The sequence below is a fragment of the Arachis stenosperma genome, chromosome 8 (assembly GCF_014773155.1).
Source record: "Arachis stenosperma cultivar V10309 chromosome 8, arast.V10309.gnm1.PFL2, whole genome shotgun sequence".
NCBI classification, from domain to species: domain Eukaryota; kingdom Viridiplantae; phylum Streptophyta; class Magnoliopsida; order Fabales; family Fabaceae; genus Arachis; species Arachis stenosperma.
Window position 1 is genome coordinate 11304254 of NC_080384.1, and position 17647 is coordinate 11321900.

A 17647-nucleotide genomic window follows, 5' to 3' on the forward strand; every position below is an offset into this window, starting at 1 on the left:
CACTTAATCCTAACATGCTCTTATTATATCATCATAAGACATTAATCAATCATAAATGAAATTCACTTCCTGTCATTTACTCGCACCTATCTGACACGTTTCCCACTATTCTTAATTTCTCTCTCCACTACTTCGCATTCTCTAGGAAGTTACCCAATTTCAAATTTTGAACTTCCTCATATGAAACGGTAAAACACCTTTTTTGATACGTGTTTCAAATGTTCGTGATTTGAAGAGTTTAAGCGTTATTTAGATGATATTAGTTTATATTTTTAGAATATTTAATTTAATTTGATATATTTTGATTTTGTTTATTTAATTACTAGATTGGGCCTTATGTTTATAGGCTTTAGGTTTTCTTTGTTTTAACTAATATGAGGTTAAAACAAAGAAAACCTAAAGCCCATAAGCATAAGGCCCAATATAGTAATTAAATAAACAAAATCAAAATATATCAAATTAAATTAAAACATTCTAAAAATGTAAACTAATTTTTTCTAAATAACGCTTGAACTCTTCATATCAGGAACATTTGAAGCACGTATCATGAACAAGTCGAGGCATACTCTTCCCTGGACAGTGAAAGGGGGTTCAACTCTATTCTGAACGTCAAGAACTTTTAGCATATTTCCTTCCATCAATTTAGAACTCTCAATATTTGTAACTTCCTTTTTTATATATCTAAGCTTGATTTTCTATGCATCGATACTGTTTCAAGTACCTTCACTACAAGAATATGGTCGATTAGCTACAACAAAAAGAGTCGTAAAATTATCGCTAATCTAACGCAAAATATAATTTGGGACGAATTAGCTACCGTGTAGCAACTAATGCTTTCCTCGCTAATTACAAGTCGCAGATCAGTGAGGCAAACAGAACAGTCGCTATTTCATTGGAAAGTTTTTTAGCTACCGAATAGATAGTCACAAATCCATCATTAAAGTAAAAGCTAATTCCATAGAAGAAATAGACTAAACGGTAGTTGCTAATTAGTGACAAACTCTACTGCAGCAGACTCATTGCTAAATACAAGCTAACTTCGTAGACAAAATGGAATGCTTAGTTGACGCTAATTAGCGAATAATTTTTTCGAACCTAACTCGTCGCAAGTTATCCGCTAATATGATTGCAAATCTGTCACATTTTGTAGCTAATCTTTGAAAATCCTTAATCAAATTTGTAAGAATTTTGTCGCTAAACAATAGCTATTTTAAACGAGAAAGTAGAGTTATAATATAGTCGCTAACTTGCTAGGAAATAATATATAATCAATTAATTATAATACTATCACAAAATATCATCGCAATTTCCTTTTAAATTAGTAACAAATCGATAGATATCTCATAAATGTTATAGTCGCAATAGAGTTTTTAATTTGTCTCCATCATCAACAGCATGTATGTCGTTATACTAAAATAAACCTAATTATTTTTTTATTTTAGTCATTGAACTAAAAAATATCACATACAAAATAAATTAGTTCATCAAAATTATACACGTTTAAAAAGTAGGTTTAAACCATGTTTCAAGAAAGTAAGTATTGAAGCTTAACCTAATAATAACCAAGCATTTGGGCTTGATCAAATTCCTACTCTATCTTTTCAATAGCTTGAAATAAGATGACTTAGTAAACTAAGCAAGCAAAAGTGAAAAATACACATCTCGGTACCTCATTTCACATTGAAAATTAAAAAAAATGCAAACACCTAAAACTTGGCATATCAATTGCACAAAGAACATGTCCGCCAATTCCACCTTTAGTTTTACCAATATTGTCACTTATACTGTGGTCAAACTGCAAAAATGTCACGGAAAAATAACATCAGTAAATAACAGCACATCAGTGAATCAAAACCAAAAACAAAACAATAAATTATTTAATCAACAATAAATTAAATGCAAAAAATAGCAATCATCAGAACAGCAGCGAAGATAAAAAATTAAAATCAAGAACAAAAAATAACAGAACCAATAAATTAAAATCAACAATTAACAAATTCAAAATAAAAATAACAGTAGATGCAGCCAACAGTGAAGAATAACAAATTAAAAATCAACAAAAAATAGCAACAATGAAGAACAGAAAATCAAGAACAAACAATAGCAAGAAGCCAAGAACAATAAATAAATAGCAGTGAAGAACAACAAACCATAGCAAGAACAGAGAAAATCAAGAACAGAACAAAATTGTGTTGAATTAATTAATTAATTGATCATTGATCAATAAAGACCCAATAATCAAGCTAAAGTCAAAATCAAATGAAATCACTATACCCCTAATAATAATCAAGCTATGTAAGGTGAAAAAAGAAGGGGGAGGGAATTGAACACCCAGAAAAATCATGAAGCTGGTAATAGTCACAACCTTATCAAGAATGGCAGGTATATGGCGTTCAAGAAGTTGCTTTTCTGCTGTGGCTATCAGCGGCTTCCTAGTACTCGCTTCCAAGTAGATCAGGCATCTATCATGTTCCTCTTGCAATCTTGTCTAAAAAAATGAGTACAAAAATATCCATTCAGTACATAAACAATCTGATATGCAAGAAGGGTTCAACTATGCAAGGATAACTATTATGCATGATCAGATAAAATACATACATGGCATGGCAAGATCCAATAGTTAAAGAACTACTTAAAGGAGCACATACAAATACCAACAATTCAAGCTAACAAGATAATAGAAGGGGATAAAGAAAAGGAAGCACCTCCACATGCTTCAAATAATCTGGAGCATCTGATTGCTGCATGTATTTACACTCCCTGCCACCGTCATATATAAAGAGGTCTGACATTCATTTGTAAGATTAGGATTGTAACATAAGGATTTACCTTTCACTTTCAATCATTCTTAGAAGACCGGTAACAGTTTTCTGTTCAACTTCAGGAGATAATGAAAGATGTTAGTGGAAAAGTTGTAAGCCCATGTCCCATAAGGACCGTACATTTGCTGTTTGCTTCACATATGTCCTATCCAGATACAAGAATATACCCCGAATCATCAACATTTGGTCACAAAGATCCTGCCAACATCTCTCAACTAGAGATAGAAAAACAACCAAATCTAGGCTTTGTCCAACCAAAGACTACAAAGCAGTAGATATATGTGCTTCCATTCCGTTTCAATTTGCTGATAAAGATTTCCAGCCATTTTATATATGCAAAGATCACTGACAGCCTACAGAAGAGTTCACCATAAAATACTAATGAGCTATTTCACCATAAAATTCACAGGGCAAACCCAAGCCAACCCAACTGTGAATAATAAATAATAACAGAATATCTAGGAATACCTGATAAAGCTTTTCCAAATCACAAGAGTCGGGTCTTCAAGAATATAGCACAAATAGAAACTTCAATTTTGCCCATATAACCTCCTCAAAATTTGTGGGCAATGTTGGCTTACCTTTGAAAGGAAAACAGGAACGTATGAATAATAAATTTAGAAGTTGTCCCTTTGTAAAGCTAAATATTCAAACTTATTTACAATACTACTGTGCCAATTTGTTTTCCAAAGAAAAACAAGAAATTACAAATATGTTCCGCTTCCATATAAAGAAAATAAGCTTAAAGTACCACCATGTGTTACATATACATTCACTATAATTATAACACAACCATAAGAAATACAAAGAAGTTTAGATGTAGAAGACTAGAAGTTATTGATAGATATCTCTAAATTAAATCCCATGATATCGTATCTTACATTATATAAAGTGAATTTCAATTTTGATGCATTGAGTCTTGCAATTGCATGACCATTCAAGTGAAAAATGCAAGACCGAACCACATTTTCTAATGTGGCAGGATACGATCGAAAGGCAGTTAGTGCATTAAATTTAAATTCTTACTACTTAGGGTCACCACAAGCGGGTAACGATAACTAATAGGCAAAAGTGAGTGTTTGGGTCTTACATTAGGAGCTTCTATGTTATGACTAACTCAGTAATTAACTTGTGTGGGTCTATAGACATAAGAATGACCTAAATAAGTACACCTATTGAGCCCATCTTATTGTTTGCCAAAGAAATTGAGGTTAGGAGAATCATCATGTATGCTAGTACAGAATAAACAAAAAGGATGCAATCTTCATGAAACCATACAATATAGTAGATGCTTCAACAGATGACAACCAAACAGTGAATCACCACGCAATGTATTAAATATAAGAAAAATTGAATAAATAATTAGAAACAGATCAAAATTAGAATAACACTAAAATTAAAACCACATAAATTAGAACAGCAAACCACAAATTCAAATTAGATAATTAAAACAAGAACACTTAGAACAATTTTTCAAAAATTATCTAACAACCACGCATTTTTAAATTAGAGAACTACAAATTATCAAAACTGCAAGAACAAATTAGAAAGAACAGAACCAAGAATCCTAAACTAAAAATCATAATAGCAAAATAAAAATAGAACTAAATATTAGAACAGAACTAAAAATAAATAACCAGATCCAAAAAAATTAGAACAAAGAATTTACTTGAGAGGCATCCCTATTCTAGATGCAGAGGAATGCTACTGTACTGACGGCAGCGCGAACGACGATGGACGACGTTATTGAAGTGTGACTGACGGGCGAGGAGCGACGAGCGACAGACGACGGCGGCTTCACCTGCGATGGAAGGAAGGGAGAGGTTGCGAGAGCGAGGGAGGGAAAGGGAGAAGTTGCGACGCGAGGGAGGGATACGGCGACTGTGAACTGCGAAAGGAGGGAGGGAGGGAGAGAGGACCGCGCCGAGGTGCTGTCCGTGAGGCTCTGTTCGGCGAGTTGGCGACGTGATGTGGACGGTGAAGGAAGACGCTGCTGGGAGGAAGGGGATCGGCGGATGGGGCTTGGGGATTGGGGATTGGGGATTGATGTTCCCTCGTCATAGAGAGAATGTGAGCGACTAAGAGTGGCGCTGCTACAGTTATTTAGTGTAAAGAGCGCTCAAATGAGCGCTTATACACAATTTTTTATTTGAAATAATGGAAAGGGCGCTCATTTATGCATTTTTAATTTTGAAATTAAACGTTTTTTAAATTAATATAATTTTTTTTTGAGTTATTAATTTTTTTCTTTTGTTTTAAAATATTTATTTTGATTTTTTTCAAAAAAAAATAAATTTAAAAAAATGATAAGATAGATAAAAAAAAAATTTAATAAACATGAAAAATCTTAATTCACTATTTTTTATGGTTAATCGAACTAAGTCTATAACTATCAAAACCGAACCAACAATCAATCTAGTCAAATTACTGGATCATTGGGTCAGTGGTTCAACGGTGAGTTATTGGTCAAACCATTTAATCCGATAATACTTTAATAAATATATAAAGTTATAATAAAATTAAATTTTAAATATTAAAAATAAAAATTAAATGATAATAACATTTTATATTATTTAAATTTAATTTAATTAAATTATATGTAAATTATGATATAATCCATACTTTTATATAATAGATAAAATAATGAATAAATATAATAAAAAATCTACTAGTGGCACATATAAAATAATATGGTATATATATAATTGTAAGCATTACATCTATTGAAGATTCACTTGTCACGGTGAGATGGAGTCTAATGGTGCACGAAATTGTGATCACTACAACTTCGCACAACTAACCAGCAAGTGCATTGGGTCGTCCAAGTAATAAACCTTACGCGAGTAAGGGTCGATCCCACGGAGATTGTTGGTATGAAGCAAGCTATGGTCACCTTGTAAATCTTAGTCAGGCAGACTCAGATGGTTATAGATGAAATATGAATAAAAGATAAAGATAGAGATACTTATGCAATTCATTGGTAAGAACTTCAGATAAGCGAATGGAGATGCTTTGTCCCTTCCGTCTCTCTGCTTTCCTACTGTCTTCATCCAATCCTTCTTACTCCTTTCCATGGCAAGTGGTGGACGAAATTGTGATCCATGTTCTAACTATTTTGAGAGAAATCATTATTATGGCACTGGTTGAATTCACAACTCCGTTCAACTAACCAGCAAGTGTACTGGGTCGTCCAAGTAATAAACCTTACGTGAGTAAGGGTCGATCCCACAGAGATTGTTGGTATGAAGCAAGCTATGGTCACCTTGTAAATCTCAGTTAGGCAGATTAAATTGGTTTATGAGTTCGAAAATTAATAATAAAAGAGAAGAAATAAAAGGGATAGAATACTTATGCAGATTCATTGGTGGGGATTTCAGATAAGCGAATGGAGATACTGTATGGCTCAAGAACGCCTGCTCTCCTACTGCTTCAACTCAATCCTTCTTACTCCTTTCCATGGCAAGCTGTATGTAGGGCATCACCGTTGTCAGTGGCTACATCCCATCCTCTCAGTGAAAATGGTCCTCTGCGGCTGTCACTCACATGGCTAATCATCTGTCGGTTCTCAATCAGGTTGGAATAGAATCCATTGATTCTTTTGCGCTTGTCATCACGCCCAGCCTTCAGGAGTTTGAAGCTCGTCACAGTCATTCAATCCTGGAATCCTACTCGGAATACCATAGACAAGGTTTAGACTTTCCGGATCCTCATGAATGCCGCCATCTATCTAGCTTATACCACGAAGATTCTGTTGGGGAATCTAAGAGATACGCATTCAAGCTCTGTTGCATGTAGAACGGAAGTGGTTGTCAATCACGTGCGTTCATAAGTGAGAATGATAATGAGGGTTATCTAATCATCACATTCATCATGTTCTTGGGTGCGAATGAATATCTTGGAATAAGAATAAAAGAGAATTGAATAAAAGAAAATAGAATTGCATTGATACTTGAGGTACAGCAGAGCTCCACACCCTTAATCTATGGTGTGCAGAAACTCCACCGTTGAAAATACATAAGTAAAAGGTTCAGGCATGGCCGAATGGCCAGCCCCCTAAAACGTGATCAATAGCCTCTTAGGATGAAGAATAAAACAAAACTGAGACCAAAGATGTCTAATACATTAGTAAATCATCCTATTTATAATAAACTAGCTCCTAGGGTTTACATGAGTAAGTAATTGATGCATAAATCCACTTCCGGGGCCCACTTGGTGTATGTTTGGGCTGAGCTTGATCAATCCACGAGCTGAGGCTTCTCTTGGAGTTGAACTCCGAGTTATGACATGTTTTGGGCGTTCAACTCCGGATCATGACGTTTTTCTGGCGTTTAACTCCAGACAGCAGCATGTACTTGGCGTTCAACGCCAAGTTACGTCGTCAATTTCCGAATAAAGTATGGACTATTATATATTGCTGGAAAGCCCTGGATGTCTACTTTCCAACGCCGTTGAGAGCGCGCTATTTGGAGTTCTGTAACTCCAGAAAATCTATTTTGAGTGCAGGGAGGTCAGATTCCAATAGCATCAGCAGTCCTTTTGTCAGCCTTTTTCAGAGTTTTGCTCAAGTCCCTCAATTTCAGCCAGAATTTACCTGAAATCACAGAAAAACACACAAACTCATAGTAAAGTCCAGAAATGTGAATTTAACATAAAAACTAATGAAAACATCCCTAAAAGTAGCTTAAACTTACTAAAAACTACCTAAAAACAATGCCAAAAAGCGTATAAATTATCCGCTCATCACAACACCAAACTTAAATTGTTGCTTGTCCCCAAGCAACTGAAAATCAAATAGGATAAAAAGAAGAGAATATACTATAGATTCCAAAATATCAATGAATATTAATTCTAATTAGATGAGCGGGACTTGTAGCTTTTTGCTTCTGAACAGTTTTGGCATCTCACTTTTTCCTTTGTAGTTTAGAGTGATTGGCGTCTCTTAGGAACTTAGAATTTTGGATAGTGTTATTGATTTTCCTAGTTAAGCATGTTGATTCTTGAACACAGCTACTTATGAGTCTTGGCCGTGGCCCTAAGCATTTTGTTTTCCAGTATTACCACCGGATACATAAATGCCACAGACACATAGCTGGGTGAACCTTTTCAGATTGTGACTTAGCTTTGCTAGAGTCCCCAGTTAGTGGTGTCCAGAGCTCTTAAGCACACTCTTTTTGCTTTGGATCACGACTTTAACCACTCAGTCTCAAGCTTTTCACTTGGACCTTCATGACACAAGCACATGGTTAGGGACAGCTTGATTTAGCCGCTTAGGCCTGGATTTTATTTCCTTGGGCCCTCCTATCCATTGATGCTCAAAGCCTTGGATCCTTTTTACCCTTGCCTTTTGATTTTAAGGGCTATTGGCTTTTTCTACTGCTCCTTCTTTTTCTATATACTCTCTTTTTTTTTTTCAAATGCTTCTTCTTTTTCACTGCTTTTTCTTGCTTCAAGAATCAATTTCATGATTTTTCAGATCATCAATAACATTTCTCTTTGTTCATCATTCTTTCAAGAGCCAACAAATTTAACATTCATAAACAACAAGATCAAAATTATGCACTGTTCAAGCATTCATTCAGAAAACAAAAAGTATTGTCACCACATCAATATAATTAAACTACATTCAAGAGCTGTTTTCGAAATTTATGTACTTCTTGTTCTTTTGAATTGAAACATTTTTCATTTAAGAGAGGTGAAGGATTAATGGATTTTATTCATAGCTTTAAGGCATGGTTACATACTAATGATCATGAAATAAAGACACAAAACATAGATAAACACAATACTAAAAACCGAAAACAGAAAGAAATAAAGAACAAGGAATGAATCCACCTTTAGTGGCATTTTCTTCTTGAAGGTCCAATAATGTCCTTAAGCTCTTCTATGTCCCTTCCTTGCCTTTGTTGCTCCTCCCTCATTACTCTTTGATCTTCTCTTATTTCTTGGAGAATGATGGAGTGCTCATGATGTTCCACCCTTAATTGTTCCACATTGTGGCTCAAACCTTCTAAGGAAGTGTTGAGTTGCTCCCAATAGTTGTTGGGAGGAAAGTGCATTCCTTGAGGCATCTCAGGAATTTGTTGATGATGAGCTTCCTCATGCACTTCTTGAGGGCCGTGAGGAGCTTCTCTTGCTTGCTCCATCCTTTTTTTGGTGATGGGCTTGTCTTCTTCAATAGAGACATCTCCTTCTATGATAACTCCGGCTGAGTAACATAGATGGCAAATAAGGTGAGGAAAAGCTAGCCGTGCCATAGGTGAGGGCTTGTCGGCTATTTTGTAGATTTCATTGGAGATGACCTCATGAACTTCTACTTCCTCTCCAATCATGATGCCATGAATCATGATGGCCCGATCCACAGTAACTTCAGATCGGTTGCTAGTAGGAATGATGGAGCGTTGAATGAACTCCAACCATCCTCTAGCTATAGGCTTGAGGTCCAGTCTTCTTAGTTGGACTGGCTTGCCTTTGGAGTCTCTCTTCCACTGAGCTCCTTCCACACAAATGTCCATAAGGACTTGGTTCAACCTTTGATCAAAGTTGACCCTTCTAGTGTAGGGGCGTTCATCACCTTGCATCATGGGCAAGTGGAATGCCAACCTTACATTTTTCGGACTAAAATCCAAGTATTTCCCCCTAACCATTGTGAGATAATTCTTTGGACTCGGGTTCATACCTTGGTCATGGTTCCTAGTGATCCATGCATTGGTATAGAACTCTTGAACCATTAAGATTCCGACTTGTTGCATGGGGTTGGTTAAGACTTCCCAACCTCTTCTTCGGACTTCATGTCGGATCTCCGGATACTCATTTTTCTTGAGCTTGAAAGGGACCTCAGGGATCACCTTCTTCTTTGCCACAACATCATAGAAGTGGTCTTGATGGCTCTTAGAGATGAATCTCTCTATCTCCCATGACTCGGAGGTGGAAGCTTTTGCCTTCCCTTTTCCTTTTCTAGAGGATACTCCGGCCTTAGGTGCCATTGATGGTAATGGAAAAACAAAAAGCTTATGCTTTTTACCACACCAAACTTAAAATTTTGCTCGTCCTCGAGCAAAAAAGAAAAAAAGAGAGTAGAAGAAGAAGAGAAGAAAATATGGTAGAGAGGGAGAGAGGTAGGTTCGGCTATTTGGGAGAAGAAGGGATTGTGTTGTGTGAAAATGAAGTAGAAGGGAAGGGTATTTATAGGGAGAGGGGAGGGTGGTTGTTCGGCCAATTTGGGTGGGAATGGGTGGGAAATTGAATTTGAATTTTATGAAGGTAGGTGGGGTTTATGGGGGAAGAGTGGGGTGATGTGAATGGTGAATGGGGGAATTGGGAAGAGAAATTGAGGTGATTGGTGATGGGTGTTGGGAAGTGTGACATGGGGAGTAGGAAAAATGAGATTTAGGATTAGGAGAGTGTGATTAGGATTAAAAGGTAAGGTGGGAATATGGTAGGTGGGGATCCTGTGGGGTCCACAGATCCTGAGGTGATCCTGTGGGGTCCACAGGATCCTGAGGTGTAAAGAAATACCATTCCTTCACCATATAGGCATGTAAAATGCCTTCATGCATCATTCTGGCATTCAAACGCCCATTGGTGCATGTTCTGGGCGTTCAACGCCCATGTAATGCATGTTTCTGGCGTTGAACGCTAGTTTCATGCTTGTTACTGGCGTTCAGCGCCAGCTTTTCTCCTCTAGGCACATTCCTGGCGTTCAACGCCAGGATGTTGCTTGTTTCTGGCGTTCAGTGCCAGAATGGTGCTCTGTTCTGGCGTTGAACGCCGGCCAGATGCACCTTACTGGCGTTGAACGCCAGCCTGTGCGTCCTCCAGGGTGAAAATTTTTTCTTCTGCTATTTTTGATTCTGTTTTTAATTTTTTTGATTTTTTCGTGACTCCTCATGATCATGTACCTAATAAAACACAAAATAACAATAAAATAGTATAAAATAGAAATTAGATAAATAAAATTGGGTTGCCTCCCAACAAGCGCTTCTTTAATGTCAATAGCTTGACAGTGGCTCTCATGGAGCCACAAGGTGATCAAGTCAATGTTGTATAGTCCCAACACCAAACTCAGAGTTTGGATATGGGATCTTAACACCAAACTTAGAGTTTGGTTGTGGCTTCACAACACCAAACTTAGAGTTTGACTGTGTGGGCTCTTCTTGACTCTGAACTGAGAGAAGCTCTTCATGCTTACTCTCTTTTGTCACAGAGGGATGGCCATGTGCCTTAAACACAAGGTAGTCCCCATTCAATTGAAGGACTAATTCACCTCTGTTGACATCTATCGCAGCTCCTGCTGTGGCTAGGAAGGGTCTTCCAAGGATGATGCAATCATCCTCTTCCTTCCTAGTGTCTAAGATTATGAAATCAGCAGGGATGTAAAGGCCTTCAACCTTTACTAGCACGTCCTCTACTAATCCATAAGCTTGTCTCAATGACTTTTCTGCCAATTACAATGAGAACAAGGCAGGCTGTACCTCAATGATCCCCAGCTTTTCCATTACAGAGAGTGGCATAAGATTTATCCCTGACCCCAGATCACACAGAGCTTTTGCAAAGTTCATGGTGCCTATGGTGCAAGGTATTAAGAACTTGCCAGGATCTTGTTTCTTTTGAGGTAGAATTCTCTGAATCCAAGTATCCAGTTCATTAATGAGCAAGGGAGGTTCACTTTCCCAAGTCTCATTACCAAACAATTTGGCATTCAGCTTCATGATAGCTCCTAAATATTGAGCAACTTGCTCTCCAGTTACATCTTCATCCTCTTCAGAGGATGAATAGTCTTCAGAGCTCATGAATGGCAGAAGGAGATTTAATGGAATCTCTATGGTCTCTGTATGAGCCTCAGATTCCTTTGGATCCTTAATAGGAAACTCCTTCTTGCTTGAGGAACGTCCCAGGAGGTCTTCCTCACTAGGATTTTCGTCCTCCTCCTCCTTTGTGCATTCGGCCATATTGACTATGTCAATGGCTTTGCACTCTCCTTTTGGATTCTCTTCTGTATTGCTTGGGAAAATACTGGGAGGAGTTTCAATGACTTTCTTACTCAGCTGGCCCACTTGTGCCTCCAGATTTCTAATGGAGGATCTTGTTTCACTCATGAAACTGAAAGTGGCCTTTGACAGATCAGAGACTATATTGGCTAAATTAGAAGTGTTTTGTTCAGAATTCTCTGTCTGTTGCTGAGAAGATGATGGATATGGCTTGCTATTGCCCAGCCTATTGCGTCCACCATTGTTAAAGCCTTGTTGAGGCTTTTGTTGATCCTTCCATGAGAAATTTGGATGATTTCTCCATGATGAGTTATAGGTGTTTCCATAAGGTTCACCCATGTAATTAACCTCTGCCAATGCAGGGTTCTCAGGATCATAAGCTTCTTCAGAAGTTGCCTCTCTAGTACTGTTGGATGCATGTTGCAATCCATTCAGATTTTGAGAGATCATGTTGACCTGTTGAGTCAACACTTTGTTCTGAGCCAATATGGCATTCAGAGTATCAATTTCAAGAACTCCTTTCTTCTGAGGTATCCCATTGTTCACGGAATTCCTCTCAGAAGTGTACATGAACTGGTTATTTGCAACCATGTCAATGAGTTCTTGAGCCTCTTCAGGCGTTTTCTTCAGGTGAATAGATCCACCTGCAGAATGGTCCAATGACATTTTCGAAAATTCAGAGAGACCATAATAGAATATATCTAATATGGTCCATTCTGAAAACATGTCAGATGGACATCTTTTGGTCAGCTGCTTGTATCTTTCCCAAGCTTCATAGAGGGATTCACCATCTTTTTGTTTGAAGGTTTGAACATCCACTCTCAGCTTGCTCAACTTTTGAGGAAGAAAGAACTTATCCAAGAAGGCAGTGACCAGCTTATCCCAGGAGTCCAGGCTATCCTTGGGTTGTGAATCCAACCATACTCTAGCTCTGTCTCTTACAGAAAAAGGGAAAAGCATGAGTCTGTAGACTTCAGGATCAACTCCATTTGTCTTTACAGTCTCACAGATCTGCAAGAACTCTGTTAAAAACTGATAAGGATCTTCAGATGGAAGTCCATAAAACTTGCAGTTTTGTTGCATTAATGCAACTAGTTGAGGCTTAAGCTCAAAGTTGTTGGCTCCAATGGCAGGAATGGAGATGCTTCTTCCATCAAACTTGGACGTTGGCTTTGTGAAGTCACCAAGCATTCTCCTTGCATTATTATTATTTTCGGCTGCCATCTCCTTCTCTTGTTCTAATGTTTCTGAAAGGTTACCTTTAGAATAATTTAATTTAGCTTCTCTTAATTTTCTCTTCAGAGTCCTTTCAGGTTCTGGATCAATTTCAACAAGAGTGCCTTTATCCTTGTTCCTGCTCATATGAAAGAGAAGAAGAAAACAAGAAAAGAAAGAGGAATCCTCTATGTCACAGTATAGAGATTCCTTTATGTTAGTAGAAAAAGAAGAGGTAGAAGAATGAAGAAGGAGATTCGGAATTTTGGATGAAGAGAGGTGAAGAGAAGTGTTAGTAATTAAATAATTAAATAGAAGAAGAAAAGAGAAAGAGAATTTCGAAAATAATTTTAAAAAGGGGTTAGTGATTTTCGAAAAATTAGAGATAAATGTAATTGAAATTAAAAATTGAAACAATTAATTAATTAAAAAGAATTTTTTTGAAAAGAGAGAGATATTTTTCGAAAATAGAAGAGGGAGAAGTAGTTAGGTGGTTTTGAAAAAGATAAGAAACAAACAAAAAGTTAGTTAGTTGATTGAAAAAGATTTGAAATCAAATTTGAAAAAGATGAAAAGATAATAAGTTAGATAAGATTTTTTTTTTGAAATCAAATTTTGAAAAAGATAAAATTTTTGAAAAAGATCAAAATAAAAGATAAAAAGATTTAATTCAAAAATTTTGAAATTATTTACTTCACTAACAAGAAACTACAAGATAAGATTCTAGAACTTAAAGATTGAACCTTTCTTAACAAGAAAGTAACAAACTTCAAATTTTTGAACCCATCACATTAATTATTAGTGAATTTTCGAAAATTAGATGTAAAGATAAGAAAAATATTTTGAAAATATTTTGAAAAAGATTTTTGAAATTTTCGAAAAAATAGAAAAAATGAAAAAGATATGATTTTTGAAAAAGATTTTAGAAAGATAAGAATTTTAAAATTGAAATTTTGACTTGACTTGTAAGAAACAACTAATTTTGAAAATTTTTTGACCAAGTCAACCCAAATTTTCGAAAATTTGGAGGGAAATAAGGAAAAGATATATATATTTTTTTTATTTTTGAATTTTTAATTATGAGAGAGAAAAACAACAAGAATACTCAGTGCATGAAATTTTTAGATCAAAACCATGAATGCATGCAAGAATGCTATGAATGTCAAGATGAACACCAAGAACACTTTGAAGATCATGATGAACATCAAGAACATATTTTTGAAAAATTTTTGATGCAAAGAAAACATGCAAGACACCAAACTTAGAAATCTTTAATGCATGGACTCTAACAAACAAAAAATGCATATGAAAAACAACAAACAACACAAATCAAGAAATCATCAAGATCAAACAAGAGGACTTATCAAGAACAACTTGAAGATCATGAAGAACACTATGAATGCATGGGATTTTCGAAAAAATGCAAGAAAAAATTTTTAAAGCATGCAATTGACACAAAACTTAAAAATTGACTCAAGACTCAAGCAAGAAACACAAAATATTTTTTATTTTTATGATTTTCTAATTTTTTTTTTTATAAAATTTTTTTTTTCGAAAATATAGTTTGAAAAACGAAAAATAAAAAGAAAAATTTTGAAAAAGATTTTTGAAAAGAAAATTACCTAATCTGAGCAACAAGATGAACCGTCAGTTGTCCATACTCGAACAATCCCCGGCAACGGCGCCAAAAACTTGGTGTTGTTGCCGGATTAAAACTTGGCACCATTGTGGTCTGGAAACAATTGTGAAATTGTTGTTCGAAATTGATTGTTCCCCGGCAACGGCGCCAAAAACTTGGTGGACGAAATTGTGATCCATGTTCTAACTATTTTGAGAGAAATCATTATTATGGCACTGGTTGAATTCACAACTCCGTTCAACTAACCAGCAAGTGTACTGGGTCGTCCAAGTAATAAACCTTACGTGAGTAAGGGTCGATCCCACAGAGATTGTTGGTATGAAGCAAGCTATGGTCACCTTGTAAATCTCAGTTAGGCAGATTAAATTGGTTTATGAGTTCGAAAATAGAAATAAGAAAATAGATGAAATAATAAAAGGGATAGAATACTTATGCAGATTCATTGGTGGGAATTTCAGATAAGCATATGGAGATACTGTATGGCTCAAGGACGCTTGCTCTCCTACTGCTTCAACTCAATTCTTCTTACTCCTTTCCATGGCAAGTTGTATGTAGGGCATCACCGTTGTCAGTGGCTACATCCCATCCTCTCAGTGAAAATGGTCCTCTGCGGCTGTCACTCGCATGGCTAATAGTGTTCTTCATGATCTTCAAGTTGTTCTTGATAAGTCCTCTTGTTTGATCTTGATGATTTCTTGATTTGTGTTGTTTGTTGTTTTTCATATGCATTTTTTGTTTGTTAGAGTCCATGCATTAAAGATTTCTAAGTTTGGTGTCTTGCATATTTTCTTTGCATCAAAAATTTTTCAAAAATATGTTCTTGATGTTCATCATGATCTTCAAAGTGTTCTTGGTGTTCATCTTGACATTCATAGCATTCTTGCATGCATTCATGGTTTTGATCTAAAAATTTCATGCATTGAGTATTCTTGTTGTTTTTCTCTCTCATAATTAAAAATTCAAAAATAAAAAAAATATATATATCTTTTCCTTATTTCCCTCCAAATTTTCGAAAATTTGGGTTGACTTGGTCAAAAAATTTTCAAAATTAGTTGTTTCTTACAAGTCAAGTCAAAATTTCAATTTTAAAATTCTTATCTTTCTAAAATCTTTTTCAAAAATCATATCTTTTTCATTTTTTCTATTTTTTCGAAAATTTCAAAAATCTTTTTCAAAATATTTTCAAAATATTTTTCTTATCTTTACATCTAATTTTCGAAAATTCACTAATAATTAATGTGATGGGTTCAAAAATTTGAAGTTTGTTACTTTCTTGTTAAGAAAGGTTCAATCTTTAAGTTCTAGAATCTTATCTTGTAGTTTCTTGTTAGTGAAGTAAATAATTTCAAAATTTTTGAATTAAATCTTTTTATCTTTTATTTTGATCTTTTTCAAAAATTTTATCTTTTTCAAAATTTGATTTCAAAAAAAAAATCTTATCTAACTTATTATCTTTTCATCTTTTTCAAATTTGATTTCAAATCTTTTTCAATCAACTAACTAACTTTTTGTTTGTTTCTTATCTTTTTCAAAACTACCTAACTACTTCTCCCTCTTCTATTTTCGAAAAATATCTCTCTCTTTTCAAAAAAATTCTTTTTAATTAATTAATTGTTTCAATTTTTAATTTCAATTACATTTATCTCTAATTTTTCGAAAATCACTAACCCCTTTTTAAAATTATTTTCGAAATTCTCTTTCTCTTTTCTTCTTCTATTTAATTATTTAATTACTAACACTTCTCTTCACCTCTCTTCATCCAAAATTCCGAATCTCCTTCTTCATTCTTCTACCTCTTCTTTTTCTACTAACATAAAGGAATCTCTATACTGTGACATAGAGGATTCCTCTTTCTTTTCTTGTTTTCTTCTCTTTCATATGAGCAGGAACAAGGATAAAGGCACTCTTGTTGAAATTGATCCAGAACCTGAAAGGACTCTGAAGAGAAAATTAAGAGAAGCTAAATTAAATTATTCTAAAGGTAACCTTTCAGAAACATTAGAACAAGAGAAGGAGATGGCAGCCGAAAATAATAATAATGCAAGGAGAATGCTTGGTGACTTCACAAAGCCAGCGTCCAAGTTTGATGGAAGAAGCATCTCCATTCCTGCCATTGGAGCCAACAACTTTGAGCTTAAGCCTCAACTAGTTGCATTAATGCAACAAAACTGCAAGTTTTATGGACTTCCATCTGAAGATCCTTATCAGTTTTTAACAGAGTTCTTGCAGATCTGTGAGACTGTAAAGACAAATGGAGTTGATCCTGAAGTCTACAGACTCATGCTTTTCCCTTTTTCTGTAAGAGACAGAGCTAGAGTATGGTTGGATTCACACACCCAAGAGCCTGGACTCCTGGGATAAGCTGGTCACTGCCTTCTTGGATAAGTTCTTTCCTCCTCAAAAGTTGAGCAAGCTGAGAGTGGATGTTCAACCTTCAAACAAAAAGATGGTGAATCCCTCTATGAAGCTTGGGAAAGATACAAGCAGCTGACCAAAAGATGTCCATCTGACATGTTTTCAGAATGGACCATATTAGATATATTCTATTATGGTCCTCTGAATTTTCGAAAATGTCATGGACCATTCTGCAGTGGATCTATTCACCTGAAGAAACGCCTGAAGAGGCTCAAGAACTCATTGACATGGTTGCAAATAACCAGTTCATGTACACTTCTGAGAGGAATTCCGTGAACAATGGGATACCTCAGAAGAAAGGAGTTCTTGAAATTGATACTCTGAATGCCATATTGGCTCAGAACAAGTGTTGACTCAACAGTCAACATGATCTCTCAAAATCTGAATGGATTGCAATATGCATCCAACAGTACTAGAGAGGCAACTTCTGAAGAAGCTTATGATCCTGAGAACCCTGCCATGGCAGAGGTTAATTACATGGGTGAACCTTATGGAAACACCTATAACTCATCATGGAGAATCATCCAAATTTCATGGAAGGATCAACAAAAGCCTCAACAAGGCTTTAA

At 35.6% G+C, this 17647-nt stretch overlaps 1 protein-coding gene and 1 non-coding gene across 2 annotated transcripts; both read right to left on the reverse strand.

Moving 5' to 3' along the window:
* Nucleotides 1–1501: 1501 nt before the first annotated feature.
* On the reverse strand, nucleotides 1502–4911 carry LOC130946751 (cullin-4-like). The gene is made up of 6 exons (XM_057875594.1): nucleotides 4492–4911; nucleotides 3291–3403; nucleotides 2830–3175; nucleotides 2706–2760; nucleotides 2366–2488; nucleotides 1502–1795 (listed from the first exon to the last, which is right to left on the reverse strand). The coding sequence occupies exons 3-6, from the start codon at nucleotides 2844–2846 to the stop codon at nucleotides 1688–1690; spliced, it is 303 nt and encodes a 100-aa protein (XP_057731577.1). The 5' UTR covers nucleotides 2847–3175; nucleotides 3291–3403; nucleotides 4492–4911; the 3' UTR covers nucleotides 1502–1687.
* A 12162-nt stretch (nucleotides 4912–17073) lies between these two features.
* On the reverse strand, nucleotides 17074–17176 carry LOC130947115 (small nucleolar RNA R71). The gene has a single exon (XR_009072525.1). It is a non-coding gene; the product is annotated as a small nucleolar RNA R71 (small nucleolar RNA).
* Between the last annotated feature and the right edge of the window lie 471 nt (nucleotides 17177–17647).